Source organism: Typopeltis vanoorti, chromosome 10 (genome assembly GCF_054136105.1).
Source record: "Typopeltis vanoorti isolate ZY-2024b chromosome 10, IOZ_Tvanoo_1.0, whole genome shotgun sequence".
NCBI classification, from domain to species: domain Eukaryota; kingdom Metazoa; phylum Arthropoda; class Arachnida; order Uropygi; family Thelyphonidae; genus Typopeltis; species Typopeltis vanoorti.
The window spans coordinates 113,505,949-113,522,500 of NC_143558.1; the positions used below are offsets into that span (position 1 = coordinate 113,505,949).

Here is a 16,552-nt window from a genome sequence, read left to right on the forward strand (position 1 = left end):
CTCTGTTGTACTCAAGAATGGTTATAGTGACTTTACTTTAAGAAGGGAGAATATCGGGACAGTGAAATGAGATATATGTGACAAGTACATCCCTCCATCCAAAGCAGATTTGAAAAAAATGCAGAAATGTATATATCTGCCTGGAGAGGATACATATGAGGCGTTTCCGAACTTCATGGAATCGATATCGCAGAGTGTCAAAGGTGTTATATAAAGATATAAATTAAAGATGCCAAGAAATTATATTCTTGGTTTAATCCTTTATCGAAGTGTATAAAAGCTTATAAACGTTTAAAAGCGTATGGTGGTTCAACGTGGATATGACATTTATTAGATAGCATCTTACAAAATTTTTGCACGTTCCTAAACTTGTGTATATATGCTGCTTTTCCTCGAGTCGAAAGTGCACCCAGTCCCAGATATTCTGGCAAAATATGTTTATTTTAAATTAAAATTCTGTAAATGTCACGTTATATATCCAACGATTTGAGGACAAAAGAATCCTTGTGTGTTTACTTCTGCCCACATAGCACGCATCTCAAACGCAGTAATCTCTTGAGAAGTAATGCGACCATCCCGAAATGCACAACTTGCTTGATGTGGTAGAATAGGAGGTCTGAGAGTAATGGCTGGATGATTTGTAAGCGACAGACCTGCCTTCTGCCGGCAAAAACCAGTAATATATACATCTTCAATAAAAAAATATGGCGTAACCAGCGCCGCTTCATATAATAACTGGGCTACCTGCCATGAAAACACGTAACCCAAGCCTGCACAGTATTGGGGGAAATAAAGACCCGGCAGGTCGTGCTCTTGAACAGCATATTTCACGTACGTTTCGGGTACGTTTTTCAGTAGATCCTTCCGCAAAATCCGACGGACACGATTTTCGTGGCAGATAAGACCTGCTTTCTGTTTGTCTGTGGCATCTTTCAACATACTCAATAGGTTTGGCACTTGGATGAAAAGATCATCGTCGGTCTTCATCACGAAATTTGCATTCTTGCAGAACGAAGTCACCCACTTTAACCCCATTACTGACTTCAGGGTCAAGTGTTTGAATGACTCTTTAAAATCTTCCTGCACTAAATCGCCATAACGAAAACTTTCTTGTAAAATGCGTTCCTGCAACTGTGTAGTCTCTGCAGCTCCTAGAAGGAAAACTAATCGAAAATTCAGGGCACGTTGTAAAGACAACATACCCCAAGTGTCCCTGATTGCTTGTCGTCGGTCACTATTCTTGATATCCGACTCGACAAATATGAGCACTTCGATGTGTTCACTGCTATGGCACACATGTTCTGGATTGATGATATACGAATAATTGTGAGGATTATATTCCTTCCCTATGTGCACTGTCACATTTCCAGGAAGCAGCATCCAACCGCCTCTCTCATCAGATTTTAGTTGATGCGAAAACCTTAAGACACCCGTTCCATTTAAAATTGTTAGTACATCTCTGTTACTATCGCTCAGAAGCTCTCGAAAAACGCCTTGTCTCAAGTCGGATGTCAAAACCCTTTCTACAAGGACTGGAGAAGCTGTCCACGCTTGAAGACAGTAAAAGAGAGTGAGGATGCCACCCATTAGCAGAGAGATGATGAACTTGATGTACCGCCTCCAGCCCAATAGCCATCGCCTCATGGTTAGAAGAAAAGCTGCTCTTCATGAAGAACTAAACCTGAAACATGTAAATAAAGTTTCATGGAGATATAAAATATACTTCATATGCTTATAAAATATGAAAATATAAATATACTTATATGAAATATTTGCTGTTTAACAGAAGAAATTATCCCAACGTACCCTCGTAAATCCCCTCCTCTTTATGCAGAATCTAAAATTCTTAAAGAAATTAGCAACTTCGGTGACACTACCATGCGAAAAATGAAAAAACGCAACTAATTACATTTCTTAATTTTTAGTTACTAATATAGATCTAAATATAGCCCTTTTTTTTTTTTTTTCCTGAATCTGACTAGTTTAGCGGTGCCTGTCTATTTATGTTATTAAGTGTTTGGTTTCATCGAGACAACATGGAAGCAACTTGTACCAAGTTAACGGCGTCAATAAGCTATTTTTTCATGCGCTTTTTTTTTTTTTTAATTTAAGCTATTTATACGTTATTAGACATTATATTCATTAAAATATATTATTTCAGCATTTATTTTATATTTATAATTATTCAAAATCATGACGTTCAATTAAAATTATCATATTACTTTAAAAATATAGGGACTAGCTTTTAAAACAGAAAAAGAAATATATTTCCGCCTTTCATAAATAAACGACGAAATCAATTGCCTATGCACAAATGCGGCACTAATAATAATATTTGCATATAAAACATCCAAACAATTTTTATATTAATATCAAAAACACTAATTAGCAGACGTTATATTATTCTAAGTGCACCCTTCAGAAAGAGAATGCATCACGCATTATGCAAAATTACTACAGCACAAATACACTCCTTAATACCAATATTTATTTAGCAAACGCCTTTTGCAAACATAGTGTTTTATATGGTAATGTGCGCTAAATAATCGAAGCGTTCCTGATATCATTTAAATGGTAGGTAAGAGGAATAATTTTTAAGTTATAATAGCTCAAGTAAACTATTACTGTTTTATTAATTCATATAAATACTGGCAATATTTAATTGGTCAGTAAACAGATATTTTCTCGGTTCAATGAGATATATGTTTTTTGTTATAATTGCCTAGTTCGTGTTAATTCAGAAAAAAATTCGACATCAAAGTGAGAAGAAAAATGTTAATGTTTGCAATTTCTAAAATCGAGTCTCAATTTTTATTGTTTATACTATAAAAATTTTTTATAAGATTGAAAGGGAAAATATTCTGGCAGTGGGATAGTGGTGAAAGAACAATAGGTCATCGCTGGAAATTTAGTAAGAGTGAGGTTAACAAGGGTGTGAGGACTTGATTTTTCGCTTGTAGAGTGGTGAATGAATGGAATGCATTACCTGCCTCATTTTTGAATGCTTGGCTGTAAATGAGTTCAAGAAGAGGTATGATAGATAGTGTGTGAACAGGGCCGTCCCTAGGAATTTTGCCGCCCCTTCTCCTTTATTTTTCGTATAGTCGCCATGTAGCATATTTTGCCGCCCCTTCTCCCTTATTTTTCGTATAGTTTATGCCAACTTTGCCGCCCAAAAAAAACTTGTCGCCTTCTGCAAAATCACATCTTGCACCGTCGGTAGAGTGTGCGAATAGTTTGGGTCTACCGCGGTGAGTCTTCTGACTCCATGGAGATACCAGTACAGTAAACCCTCGATTTAACAGACTTCGGATTTAACGGACAAATTTCCGGTCCGTATGTCACATGTGAAAATTAACACCCTGTTGATTTTAAAATGCTTTTAACCAAGATTTGCTTATAATTAAATTTAACAGGTTATTTTTTGTTATTAATTTCCTGTTATTTTTAACAAATGTTGGCGAATAGGCCATCATATGTTGGTAAAACACTGTAGTAATTTAGCTGACATAAATAAGTCACCGCTCATAAAACATGTTCGGCGAATGATTAGGGCGTGATCACAGCAATCCCACTGTAATTACTTCTTTTGTCGGGTGGCGTGACTTTCTGTGGAAGTTTTATTACACACACATTTTCGTAATTTTAGGGAGTTAGCTCATAAAAAATAAAAAATTAAAAAAAAAACAGCAGAATTCAAAAGTTTCAAAAAAAAAAAACTTGATAGTTTTTTTCAAAGCAGGATTACCTAAACTAAGTATCACATTACTTTCATCATGTAATGAAAGTCATGTGATATCATTAATGACATCAACATCAGGAATTGGAACAAGTATATCTAATGATTTGCATAGTCTATGTCAGGTAACAACGTTTAAATTTTTATCAAATTATGACTAATGAGGCAGAATGTTTTCGATTTCTCAGCAATTGTAATGTATTAAAAACCAGCATGAATTAAGAAAAGTACTTGGAATTGAATAAAAAGAGTCTTCAATTCAGCTGTGAAAAAATTAAAGATACAAAAAAAGTGCTGTAACTATAAGAGAAGTATGTTTTCAGGAATATTGTTTGGGAAAAGTAATTTATCTATTGCTTCCATTTGGTACTTTATCGTATTATGACTTCTGCTCCATTATCCAAAATCAGCAAGTCTAAAATTTCAGTTACCAGTAAATTGGAGTGTAAGGACCATAGTTGACTGGAGCTTATTTTGTATGGAATGGGCACTTAAACAGGTCAGGACAAATTGGAGAATCTGGAAAAGCAGTAGAAATCGGCGAATCCAAATTCCGTAAGAAGAAATAGTGACGAGGTCATCGAATTTCAGGTATGTGGAATAGAAAAAAATCAGGGAAAAGTTTTTTCATACAAGCTGAGTTTGAGGCTACATTGTGATTGGTCGGTGAATTTAATGCTCTTGTAAAAGGGATAATTTTTATCTGTTTTATTGTATTTTTCCATTAGAAAATTAGTGTTTTATAGTATATTAGTGTACATTTTAGTGTATTTTGTGCTTCATAACATATTTTTGTTAAGATATTGCAATATTAAATAGTTTTAAATGGTGCCAAAAATGCACAAGAAACGTAATGCTAACAAGAGCAGCAAAGCCGAGAATAAGAAGCTTTCCCTGCAAAGGAGGATATTGAAGATACTGAATGAATAATAAATGAATTAACCTCCAAAATAGAGAAGTCCCTGTAGAACAAACATTTAATTAATATTATTATGCAATCATTTTGCATTGATGTTTCTCTTGTAATAAAAACAAAATAGCAATTGGAGATAATCTTATATTTTTGTCTTAGAATCCATCAGGGATGATATTTAATCCCTTAACGTACCAATTAAAAATCAAAAAGCGGTCGTTTTTCTACAAATTTTTTGAGCGAGTTTTGGGCGAGGGTGATTTGCTGGATCAAATTCATCGTTATTTGTAAAATAATGATGAATTTGCAAATGCAAACGAAATAGCCGATACACGCCGTTGGCAACTTTTCTTGGCTGAAAGGAAATAGGCACAAGATTGTCTAGCATCTATATTCGGTTGTATTTATATGTGAAACCAAAATTCAAAATCAATTTTGGTGCAATAAACAAAAGACGTGTCACAGAAGTCTTTGTATGTTAAGGGGTTAATTGTTTGCCTCAGGGCTTGACCTAATATGGCGATGGCTGTGAACATGCAGGTAGCTTATTGTGTCTGTATACGAATGCTAGGCGTATCAGAAACAAAGGGATAGAGTTTGTTGCCTTAGTAAATATGTTCGGATCTCAGATTGTAGGCATTAGTGAGACCTGGCTATCAGAATCAGACATACTAACTGGTATCAAGTGTAAAGGGTACAGTATTTTTAGGAAGGATAGAGAGGATAAGAGAGGAGGTGGCATGCTGCTCATGATATCAGATGACTTGAATCCAGTTACAGTTGAGATCTATGATTGTAGTACTACTAACAGTATTTCATGTGGCAGTGAGTTTGAAGCCATTTGGTGCAATATGGAATCATACGAGATCAATTACATAGTGTGGTGTTGTTACAGACCTGGTGGATCGATTCTTAATGAGGAAAGATGCATCCCCAAATGGAGACGAGGGGTGCAAAAAGAGCAATCCTAATGGGAGACTTAATTATCCAAATATTGATTGGGTAGCAGTAGAATCTCATGAGAAGAATGAAACTGAATTTATTGAGCTGTTGTGGGACAACTTTCTCAAGCAGCATGTGACAGAAGGAATTGAGGTCAAAGAGTGTTAGATGATTTGATTATAATGTCAGAGGGTGTTTCAGTTAAAGAAAGGTAACTATTCTTCCTCCAAGTCGTGACAGTGATCATGTGGTACTCACTTGGGAAATGGCGAAGTTTATGATTGTTCCATTCAGAAAAGGTTATATGCTGAACTACAAAGCAAGAAATTATGAACAACTGAGTTCAGCGAAATGGTATCAGTTGTCGAGTAGGGAAAATATCCACAGTACATGGGAAGTATTTAAAAATACTTAAATAGTGCAATATTAGAATGTGTCCTGAGAGTTCGAAGAATAAATAGGGTATGAGTCAAATGCATGCATAATTGTATCAAGCAAGAGATTCCTAAGAAAAGGACGATGTGGGAGAAATATCGTGTGCATAAGGATGATGTCCATTATGAAAATTATAAACAGCAAGCCAGAAGAGTCAAAATTGTTGTATGGAAAGCTAAGTCTGAGTATGAAAAGAAACTGGCTCTGCAAGCTAAAAACAGCCCACACGAATTCTGTCAGTATGCTGCAAATAATAAAAAAAAAAAGATTAATATGAAAGAATTCTACTGAAAGCAGACGGTGTGTGGGTGACTTCAACTAAAGAGGTTGTTCAACTAAATGAGGTGCTTGTTTTGCTAAAAGCCATCAACCTGGTGTATGCAACATTGAGCTTGCTGCTACCTCTTTACTGGGTGAAGAAATTCAGGTGTATGAGGAGGAGTTGTTAGAGCTCTTGCATAAACTGAATAAGAATTCAGCAATAGGGACTGATGGGATATCAGTGCTATACAAGTGTCCAGCTGAACTAGCTATTCATTTAACCAGGCTATATAATTTGAGTCTCAAAACAGGGAAGGTTCCTCAGGAAGAATGCATAGTAATCCTATTGCACGAGGGTGGTGCAAAGACTGACATATCCAACTATCGACAAATCAGTATCTCAGAAGTGGTGGTGAAAATTTCAGAAAAGTTGACTACGGCTGGCATTTAGAAATTGATTGACAGATAATCTCTACTTTACAATGAACAGCATGAGTTTAACTATGGGTCATGTTTTAACAACTTGCTCTCATTTTATAATAATGCTCCCATTGAACTAGAAAAGGGGAATGGATACAACATGATACTTTTGGATTTTTGCTAAGGCTAGAATTGGGCATCCTTGGAAGCTGAGAATGAATGCTGCTAAGAAGGGAGTGAGATCTGGATTTTTCTCTCATAGAGTGGTGCATGACTGGAATGGATTGCCATCGGATATTGTGTGTGTGCGGGTAGTGTGAAGGAATGAATTCAAGAAAAAGTATGATAGTTGGTGTGTGTTGTATCTGGCCTTCCCGGATGAGTCCCTGACTCCCTGTAGGTCTCGCTTAATAATAATAATAATAATAATAATAATAATAATGCTGGTCAAAAAAATGAAATAAAGAAACTCTTCTGAGTATAATTAATTGAGATTTCATGGGTTCATGCAACTCTATAAAGACAAATTCCTAAAAAAGGTCATAAAAATAACATTTAGTGGGGATATCTAGCAGAATATCACTTTTAAAAAAAGCATAACAAGGTCATCGTGGGTATGAGTCACGAGTTTTTCATCCACTGAGGCAAAATATATCCCGATACATAGGTTTTTTTTTTTAAGGCTAGAAAAAGTCTTTCTGAAGACTACAAAATGTCTTTTTTAAAGAGCAAAAAAAAAAGTATTTCTGAAAACCATGCAAATTTTTTTTTTGAAGTCCAATAAACCTAGATGAAGATGTACCAAATCGTTCACCATAGAAAAGCCAACACCAGTTACATGCCCACCAAGAAGCAAACACCTTGAGCCTGCAACTCATGAAAACTTATCTGACCATTTAAATTCAGTGAATGCATACAGAAAAGCAAAGAAACACACCTTGAAGCCTATATCAGTAATGCATGCCCCTAGAAACAATACCTTTGGCTAGCAGCACCCAAAAGGTAACTTGACAAAAGTTAATGTATCACCCCCTCTGGAAACATCGCAAAAGCTAATACTAGCATTCAGAGTTCCCTCTATAAGCTGTGCGCATGTGCACGGGCACACGTTTTACAACTAGCGCACAAAGCAAAAAATACGTGCACACTAGATTTTCAAGATGAAATTAAAATTTAATAATTAAAGAAGTTTCACCTAAACATTAACCTATAAATTCTTTAAAAAATACGATACTTCGGCAACGCTCAAACCTATAACCTCGCATTTTTTATTACATTCTTGAAGTTGCACAAAACTTATAAATTATTAACAGTAACCCTATTTGAGGCTAGCGATTTGATGCCAAAGTGAAAGGAGTGTGGCTTAAATGTGTAATTTTTAAGAGCATATAGAATGGTGCATGGTTTGTTTACATCTCAGGCCTAACTCATGGAAAATTTCCAAACATGATTGGCTGATCAAATTAGTTCAAGATCATGACAAATTAAAACAATGGTTTCATAATTTTAATAAAAATAATTAAATACTTTTAAAAACTTAAATTAGAGTAGAATTAAAAATACTGTAGCGTTTCAAAATTCTCTAATTTTTAAAAGGAATTTTTAAAATAGTAGACTAAATAATAACATTCGTGTACACGCATTGAGATACAACCAAGTTAATTAAATCTAGCCTCTAGGTATATCTTTTAACTCTTGTGTTGCCCTTGGCAATGTTTAGTGTTGGTTCAGCTTTTGCCTTGCCAAGTTATTCAGTGAATAGTGTACATTTGTAAATTTATAAAAACAATAAAAAATATTCTTCAAATAACAAAATTGCAAAAAACTGATGCACCATGTCAAATTCAAAGGAAGCAAAAGGTGTGAAGCGAAAACGAACTGCTAGCTGCTTTAAAAGTGAATGGCTGGATGAAATAGTGAAAACTGCTACACCAAAAGCTCATGAGTTGATAAACATTCAGCTGTGTAAAATATTTATGTATGACGCTACAATTGGTGTTGTTTGTATTTATTGTCGTGATGCAAAGGTTGCTGGGGATTTTGCTAATGGGAAGAAGTTTGATGTCACTTGGAAGATGGACTTTTTGAAATGCCATTTAACAAGTAAAATACATCTGGATGGTGTACACAAACTTAGGCAACAAAATTGTTCATTGCCAGCTACAGGAGCACTGCGTATGCTACGTGAAAGTTCAGATGACCGAGAGAGAAAACGATCAAACCCAGAGCAGATTAAAGTTTTTATTGACAGTGTCTTATTAGTTGTTAAGATGAATAACTCTTTACTTTCAGGTCAACATATTAATGAACATATGGAAAAGTATGTTCAACTCCCAGACAGCTGGCGAAAATTTCTGGAAACAATCAATTTAATTGTTGAAAATGACATGTTTGAGCAAATTGCATCTGCAAATTTCCACACCTTAACCATTGATGAAAGCACTGATATAACTGTTAACAAATGTCTCATTCTCTATTTTAAGTTTAGACCTAAAGATAGTAATGAATATAAAACGTATTTTGGCAGAATAATTCAGTTGCAGGCATGTGATGCCTCCTCCATTGTGTTTAGCTATTAAACAGTTTTATCAAGAAAAGAAACTTGATCTCCAAAAAATGGTGATGTTTACCTCTGATGGAGCTGCAGTGATGCTGGGCAAAGTTAATGGTGGCACTGCAAAACTTAAATTAGAAGTTCCACATCTTGTCCAGCAACACTGTGTAGCTCGCTGTGAGGATCTGGGGATCTGTGATATGTGGAAGGAAATTAAACTAATCAGAGATATTGATACATTAATGAGAACAGTGTACACACTCTTTTTCTTGTTCCACAGTGAAAAGACATGAATTTAAAGAAATTGTCAAGGCGTCTGAAAATGAAGCTATTGCCTTCAGACCACTCAATGAAGTGCGGTGGCTATCCAAACATTTTGCATTACAGGCAATAATAAGAAACTATGAGGGACTGATCACATATTTTGAAAAAGACAAATCAAATGATCCTGTGGTTAATTATTGTCACAATAAATTAACTAACATGACATTCAAAGTAGCTGTTAATGTTTTAAGTGATGTCTTTGAAGAAATGGCTTCCCTGTGCAAAATCTTACAAAGGAGTAACCTTACACCACTAGACAGTCATCATTTTGCCAGAGGGAAGATGAACAAAATCAGGAATCTGTATTTAGAAGATGACGCTTGCTGGAGTGATGGAGTAAATGATTTACTTAAACAAGAAGAGACTGAACCAGTAGATACTAGGCCCCTGTTAAATTTTATAAATTGTTTATGTGTGCACATTTAGAGGACAGATTCCATAAGAATGAGATACAAGAATGGTCAGTGTTGTTTGATATCTCCTCTATTTCACATTGTGATTTCTTATTTGGTAGTGAACATGTTAATGCCCTTTGTCTTAACTATCATGATTTTCTGGATGATACTACAGAAATAATTAGTCAGTTTAATGATTTCAAATTTTCTGTACAAGAAAAAACTAAGTGCAAAATGATATCAAATTTTACACAAATGGTTGTATTTGCTCTTCAAAATGAGCAGTTTTGTGATTTGGCAAAGTCGATGGATATTGGAGGAACTTTCCTTGCATCTAGTGCAGACTGTGAGCAAGGCTTTAGTCTAATGAATCAAATAAAAAACCACTTAGAAACCATTTAGGAGAATGTTATTTGGATATGCTAATGAGAGTGGGAAGTTACCAATTATATGGAAATTCAATTAATTTAGATAGTGAGTATAAAGAGTGGGTGAATGCCAAAGACAGAAGAGAGAAAAAATAAAGAGATAGAAGCTAGAACTAAACAAGATGATAATTAGTAATGGACTTATTATGAATGTTTAACAAGGTGAGAATTAGTAATGGGAATATTTTATTATGTATGTTTAGAGTTATTTGCAAAGTTAGAAAATTTAATTAAAGGCAATCAGTCACTAGTGTTATCTTTCTTTTTTTTACTTTATTTCTTACTTCTAATCAGATCAATGTTAAATACATATAAAATATTTATGTTAGCTCTGTGATTGATGTGACACAACTTACTTGGTGATGGTAATGATACACACACTTAGAATCCTATCTAGTACAGTCAGTATCACATTGGCCTCGCATGCACGAAGTCCCTGGATTGAGTACTGCCCAAGGCTTATGAATCGTAATTTCCGACTGTTTACTGGGGAGGCTACTGCTGTGTGTGGGAACACGGTGGGGAGTTGGGGTGACCTGGCTGACGTCCCATTGACACCAGAAGGTAAAGAGTGAACTAAAATCTTTTAACTTTTTTGCTTAAATTATCAGTATGGTGACTCGTATGGGTGCGTACATACTTTTCAAAAGAAGGCAAATTTTGCACACACGCAAATTTCTGCACACACTCACAGCAAAAAATTAGAGGGAACATTGCTAGCATTTAGCTTTTGCAATGAAATAAACACCTCTGGTCTGTGGCCCAGGAAAGCTAACGTGACCTTTTAAAATCACCAAGGCCAATATATCCCCCCCCCTCTGGAAACATAACAAAAGTATATTTCCCCCTATAACATTTGCAAATTATAAATGTTTCTGTATATTTTTCATATCACATTTACCCAATAATATTTATAAATAATGAAACGCATCGCATTTTATTTCATATTACATTTTCTCAATGACATTTGGAAATTATAAACATCTGTAACTCCTGGTCCTAGAGTATGAAGTGATGTGAGCCATGATTGTAAAGCATGTCTGAACCCAGATCTTTTCAGTCTGAAGATAAGGTTCTCTTGTATTGTTGTGATGCTTTTGTCTGGTAGCTAAATATAATCTGCAATCTAAACAGAAAAAATAAGTATCAAATATTAAGTTGCCGTATCAAGTATTAAGTAAGCCATTAATTATATTAATAGTATCAAATATATAAAGATGAATTGGTATAAGCAGGTAACTGAAAATAAATACTATTCGCAGGAGTGCATTGTTAAAACATAGGTGGCTTGAAGATTTTTGTTGCTCTATGTATTAAATTTTGTTATTGTTTTTTTTAGATGTCTGTAATGCCCTTGAAAGTTTATTTAATATTTAATTTATGCAACCCCCCCTAATAAAAAAAGCTACAGGAAGTAGTTCCCTTTTTGATTTAACGAACGAGGTTTTCAGGCTATGTAACTACTTAGTAAGGAAACATTGAATACAGTTTGTTAAGTCAAATCACAAACACGACTAGTTCCCTTTATTATTACTTACCGTTCACTTGCCTTGGTCTTGCAATATGAATGCATCAAATTTCTGGTAGCTGTTCTTAGAAGTCCTATATTTAAAACACATAATTCAACCATCAGCATTCGGATAGTACCAATGACGATGTTATTGTCCTTGGCCAATGGAAAACTCTGTAGTAAACCTGTCAAGAGAATTATTATTATTATTAAGAGAGACCTCCAGAGACTCATCGAGGGAGCCCACATACTACACACACATCATACTTATTCTTGAATTCATTCACACTGCTTGCACCACAACATCCAATGGCAATGCATTCACCACCCTATAAGAGAAAAATCTTGCCCTCACCCACTTCTTAGCAGCATTTATTCTCAGCTTCCAAGGATGCCTTGAAAGCTGAGAATGTCCTCTTGTGCTTTCCCGATCCTCATTGAAGTGAAAAATTCCATCAACTGAAATCCTATATGACCCTTTCAGAAGGGTCATATAGGATTATGTTATTTGTAAGGCTCAATCATATTATCCCTCTTTCTCCTGTTTGCAATCTACAAATTCATAAACTGTCTCAGAATCAGTATTCCATAAGCCTGATATCATTTTTAACACTTTCCTTTGCACTCTCTCTACTATATTCTAGATTTTGGTTCGGGGATACAGTGTGGTTGGTTTGGTGAATTTAGCGCTCGTGTAAGATTGGAGAGTTTTGTGTGTTTTATTGTGCTTTTCCCCATAGAAAATGAATGTTTTATAGTATGTTAGTGTAGATTTTAGTGTTTTATAACATATTTTTATTAAGATATTTCAGTAATAAGTATAAGTTTAAAATGGCGCCAAAAACGCACAAGAAATTTAATGCTAAGAAAAGTAGCACAGGCAAGAATAAGAAGGCAAGCACCGCTAACGAGGTTATTGGAGATGTGGAGGAGGTTGATGAAACTGAATTAAATTTTGATGAAACAAAATTAAAGCAGATCATAAGAGAGGCGATGCAGAAATTACAAAAAAGTCGAGAGGCATTTAAATGAATATAGAGAAAATTAAGCAGCAAAATAAGAAACAACAAAGCACGGAAATGAGGTAAGTCAAGAAGTAACGGAAATGAGGTAAGTGACGTGGTTTGTAAAAAGAAGGATGTTATTTCGTACGGTGACTCTATAATAAAACATGCTATTAATGAGCGATTATAACTTCGAGTTTTCCTGGAGCGAAAATTAGGAACATAAAGGATGCAATTCAAAAACAGAAAAGAAAATTAAACAAGGTCGTAATTGTAGTAGGTACTAACGACTTAACTAGCGATAAGTTCAGTATGAGAAAGAAAGGACTTGAAAGGGTTGTTGGAAGAGATGAGAGTGAAAAGTGAGAAAGTGAAAATGGTCTTTATTTTACCTCGATGAAGAATGACTGTGAGGACAAACATTTTGATGCATAGGCTGCGTAAAAGGAATGGATGCGAGTTTTTGGATGTGTGGAAGGAGTTTGAGGGAAGATTGGATTTATCTAAGAGAGAGACGGCCTACACCTGAATACGTTTGGTATCAGGAGTCTTGAAAAAAACTTATAACTAGTATGAGACCAAACACAGAGAGTCAGGGAAACTAAAATATAAAGGGAGGAAAGGTGAGAATGCGAATGTAGGAGCGGCAATGTTATATAATTGTGCTAATGATGGGAATGGACTTTATCATGAAAATGTTGATGAAGAGAGAACGATTCCGACTTTGTGTTCGTCTGGTTCGGACCCATCAAACGTGTGCAAAGATGTATAAGGCACTAGAAAAGAATAGAGATCTTCAAGTTGTTCAACTGTGTCATGCAGTCTGCAGACAAGAGTATACAAAAGAACATGCAGGTAGATAATTATGTCTGTACACAAATGCTAGGAGTATCAGAAACAAAGCGGTACAGTTTGTTTGCCTTGGTCAATATGTTGGGACCTCAGATTGCAGGCATTAGTGAGGCCTAGCTATCAGAATCAGACATACTGACAGGTATCAATTGTAAAGGGTACAGTATTTTTAGGAAGGATAGAGAGGATAGGAGAGGAGGGGGCTTGCTGCTCATGATATTGGATGACTTGAATCCAGTTACAGTTGAGATCTTTGATTGTGGTGCTACTACTAACAATATTTCATGTGGCAGTGAGTTTGAAGCCATCTGGTGTGAGGTGGAATCTTACAAGATCAATTACATAGTGGGGTGTTGTTACAGACAGGGTGGATCGGTTGCTAGTCGTGAAGAAATGCATCACCAAATAGAAAAGATGAGCGCAAAAAGAGTAATCATAATGGGAGACTAACTATCCAAATATTGATTGGGTAACAGTAGAATCTCATGAGAAGAATGAAAATGAATTCACTGAGCTGTTGCAGGACAACTTCCTCAAGCAGCATGTGACAGAAGGTACTCGAGGTCAAAGAGTGTTAGATTTGATTATAGTGTCAGAGGGCATTTCATTTAAAGACGTAACTCTTCTGCCTCTGGTTGGTTATAGTGGTCATGCGGTGCTCACTTGGGAAGTGACTAGGTTTATGAATGTTCCATTCAGAAAACGTTACATGTTGAACTACCAAGCAGGAAATTACGACCAACTGAAGAGTATACTGAGTTCGGTGGAATGGGATTGGTTGCTGGATTGGAAGAATATCGACAGCACATGGGAAGCATTTAAGCAGTATGTACTTAAATGATGCGATATGAGAATGTGTCCGGAGAGTTCGAAGAATAAATAGGGTAGGAGTCAAATGGATGTGTAATCTTATTAAGCAAGAGATTCGTAAGAAAAGGATGATGTGGAAGGAATATCATGTGCATAAAGATGATGTCCGTTATGAAAATTATAAGAAGTAGGCCAGAGTCACAAATTTGCACAGAAAGCAAAGACTGAGTATGAAAAGAAACTGTCTCTGCATACTAAAGACACCCCTCAAGAATTCTATCGATATGCTTCAAGTAAAAGGAAGAATAAATATGAAATAATAATCTAAATGCAAATGGCATGAGAGTAACAAGTGCAAAAGAGGTTGTTCAGCTAATGGGTGCCCATTTTGTTAAAACAAAATGGGCACTCATTAGCTTTTAAGCTATCAACCTTATGTACACAATATTGAGGTCACTGGATGAAGAAACTCAGGTGTATGAGGACGACGTATTAGAGCAGTTATACAAACTGAATAAGAATTCACCAACAGGGACTGATGGGATATCAGCACGTGTGCTTAAAGAGTGTTCAGCTGAACTGGCTATTCCTCTGACCAGACTGTTTAATATGAGTCTCAGGACAGGGATGATTTCGCAGGAATGTATGTAATTCCATTGCACAAAGTTGGTGCAAAGATCGATATATCCAACTATCGATCCATTAGTATCTCAGGAGTGGTGGTGAAGATTTAGGGCTTGCATTCAGAAATGGGTTGAACAGATAATCTCTACTTTGCAATGAACAGCATGGGTTTATTGAACAGCATGGGTAAACCATTAACTTCAGCTTGCTATAAGAGAAATCTACAGAAATGTAATCGTTTCCGAAATAACTCGGCGAAGGGCAGATCCATAATATGCAAATAAAATTCTACGAAACAAATAGGTGTATATGCTGGGGAACTTAATCCTATATTAACAGCAATATGTTGAGTACAACCATTGGGACTCCCGGGCCCCCAAAAAAAGAAAAAGGAAAAAATACTAGAAAATTTTCCAAAAATCTTTTCCTAATTTAAATTATATTATTTTTTAATTTATGTTATGCCGTGTCTTCTATTTCTATACTACTTATGAATTTGGGATCACAAAAGGTGGGAATTTTTCTTTCGGCATTCCTTGATGAGCTATCTATTTTGTGCGGTGCACCACTTTGTGGAGATGAAAAGACCGCACAGGACTACCGTGTAAATTTTCTTCAGGGCAAAGTTTTCTACAGCAGTTACTCAGCAGCTGATGGTTCACGTGCCTGTAATATGTGCGAAGAAAAATCCATGCACGGAAAGTTATATGGTAAGGAAATTAGGTAGAAATAACGGTGTTTCTATTTTAAGCAACGAATTGTTGGCTATTTTCTACGATCAGCAATAACCGGTTCTCTAAGGATGTCAGTTCAACGCGATTATACAGACGAATGAGCCATATCCAGCAAACAGTACACGAGATTTATTTTCCTGCCCTCGTTCCTCTCTCTTATCTACACCCCCATCTCTCATCAATGTGTGAAGGAAGTGTGGATAATTTGTTTGACAGCCGTGCAGTTTTCTTAGATTTGTCAAACTTTCTGTCTTCCTTCATTCACTTGCATTTTCAACTTTTCGCATGAAAGAACTTTAGATTAGATCACAAAAGCAGCACATTTAAAGCCACAGATTAAAAGCTCCACAAAAAAAATAATAAAAATATAAATAAATAAATAAATAAAAATAATAAAAAATAAATCATAAAAATAAATAAATAATGAAAATAATAAGAAATAAATAAATATAAATAAATAAATAAAATAAAAGCTTCATATTAAATACCACAAAACAGCTTTACATTAAAAGCTCTTCTCACTCATTAAATGCCACTAAATACACACACACACACAATTTTTAAAGCCTTATAAGTTTATATAAAAATAAATAATTGGAATATCTAA

General features: G+C 35.3%; 1 protein-coding gene across 5 annotated transcripts in view; it reads right to left on the bottom strand.

Moving 5' to 3' along the window:
- Positions 1-308: 308 nt before the first annotated feature.
- The window catches only part of LOC150102711 (beta-1,3-galactosyltransferase 1-like), a 34,393-nt gene continuing 18,149 nt past the window's right edge, over positions 309-16,552 (bottom strand). For 2 of the 5 annotated variants that reach the window (XM_090398839.1, XM_090398841.1), the window contains exons 2-3: positions 11,950-12,106; positions 309-1,681 (exon numbers count right to left, since the gene is read on the bottom strand). In XM_090398839.1, coding sequence (XP_090254965.1) covers positions 466-1,644 — 1,179 coding nt within the window. In that variant the 5' untranslated portion in view covers positions 1,645-1,681; positions 11,950-12,106 and the 3' untranslated portion in view covers positions 309-465. Of the gene's footprint in view, positions 1,682-10,767; positions 11,165-11,362; positions 11,538-11,949; positions 12,107-16,552 lie in introns of those variants that run through there. The other 3 variants (XM_090398840.1, XM_090398842.1, XM_090398843.1) reach the window with 3 other exon arrangements.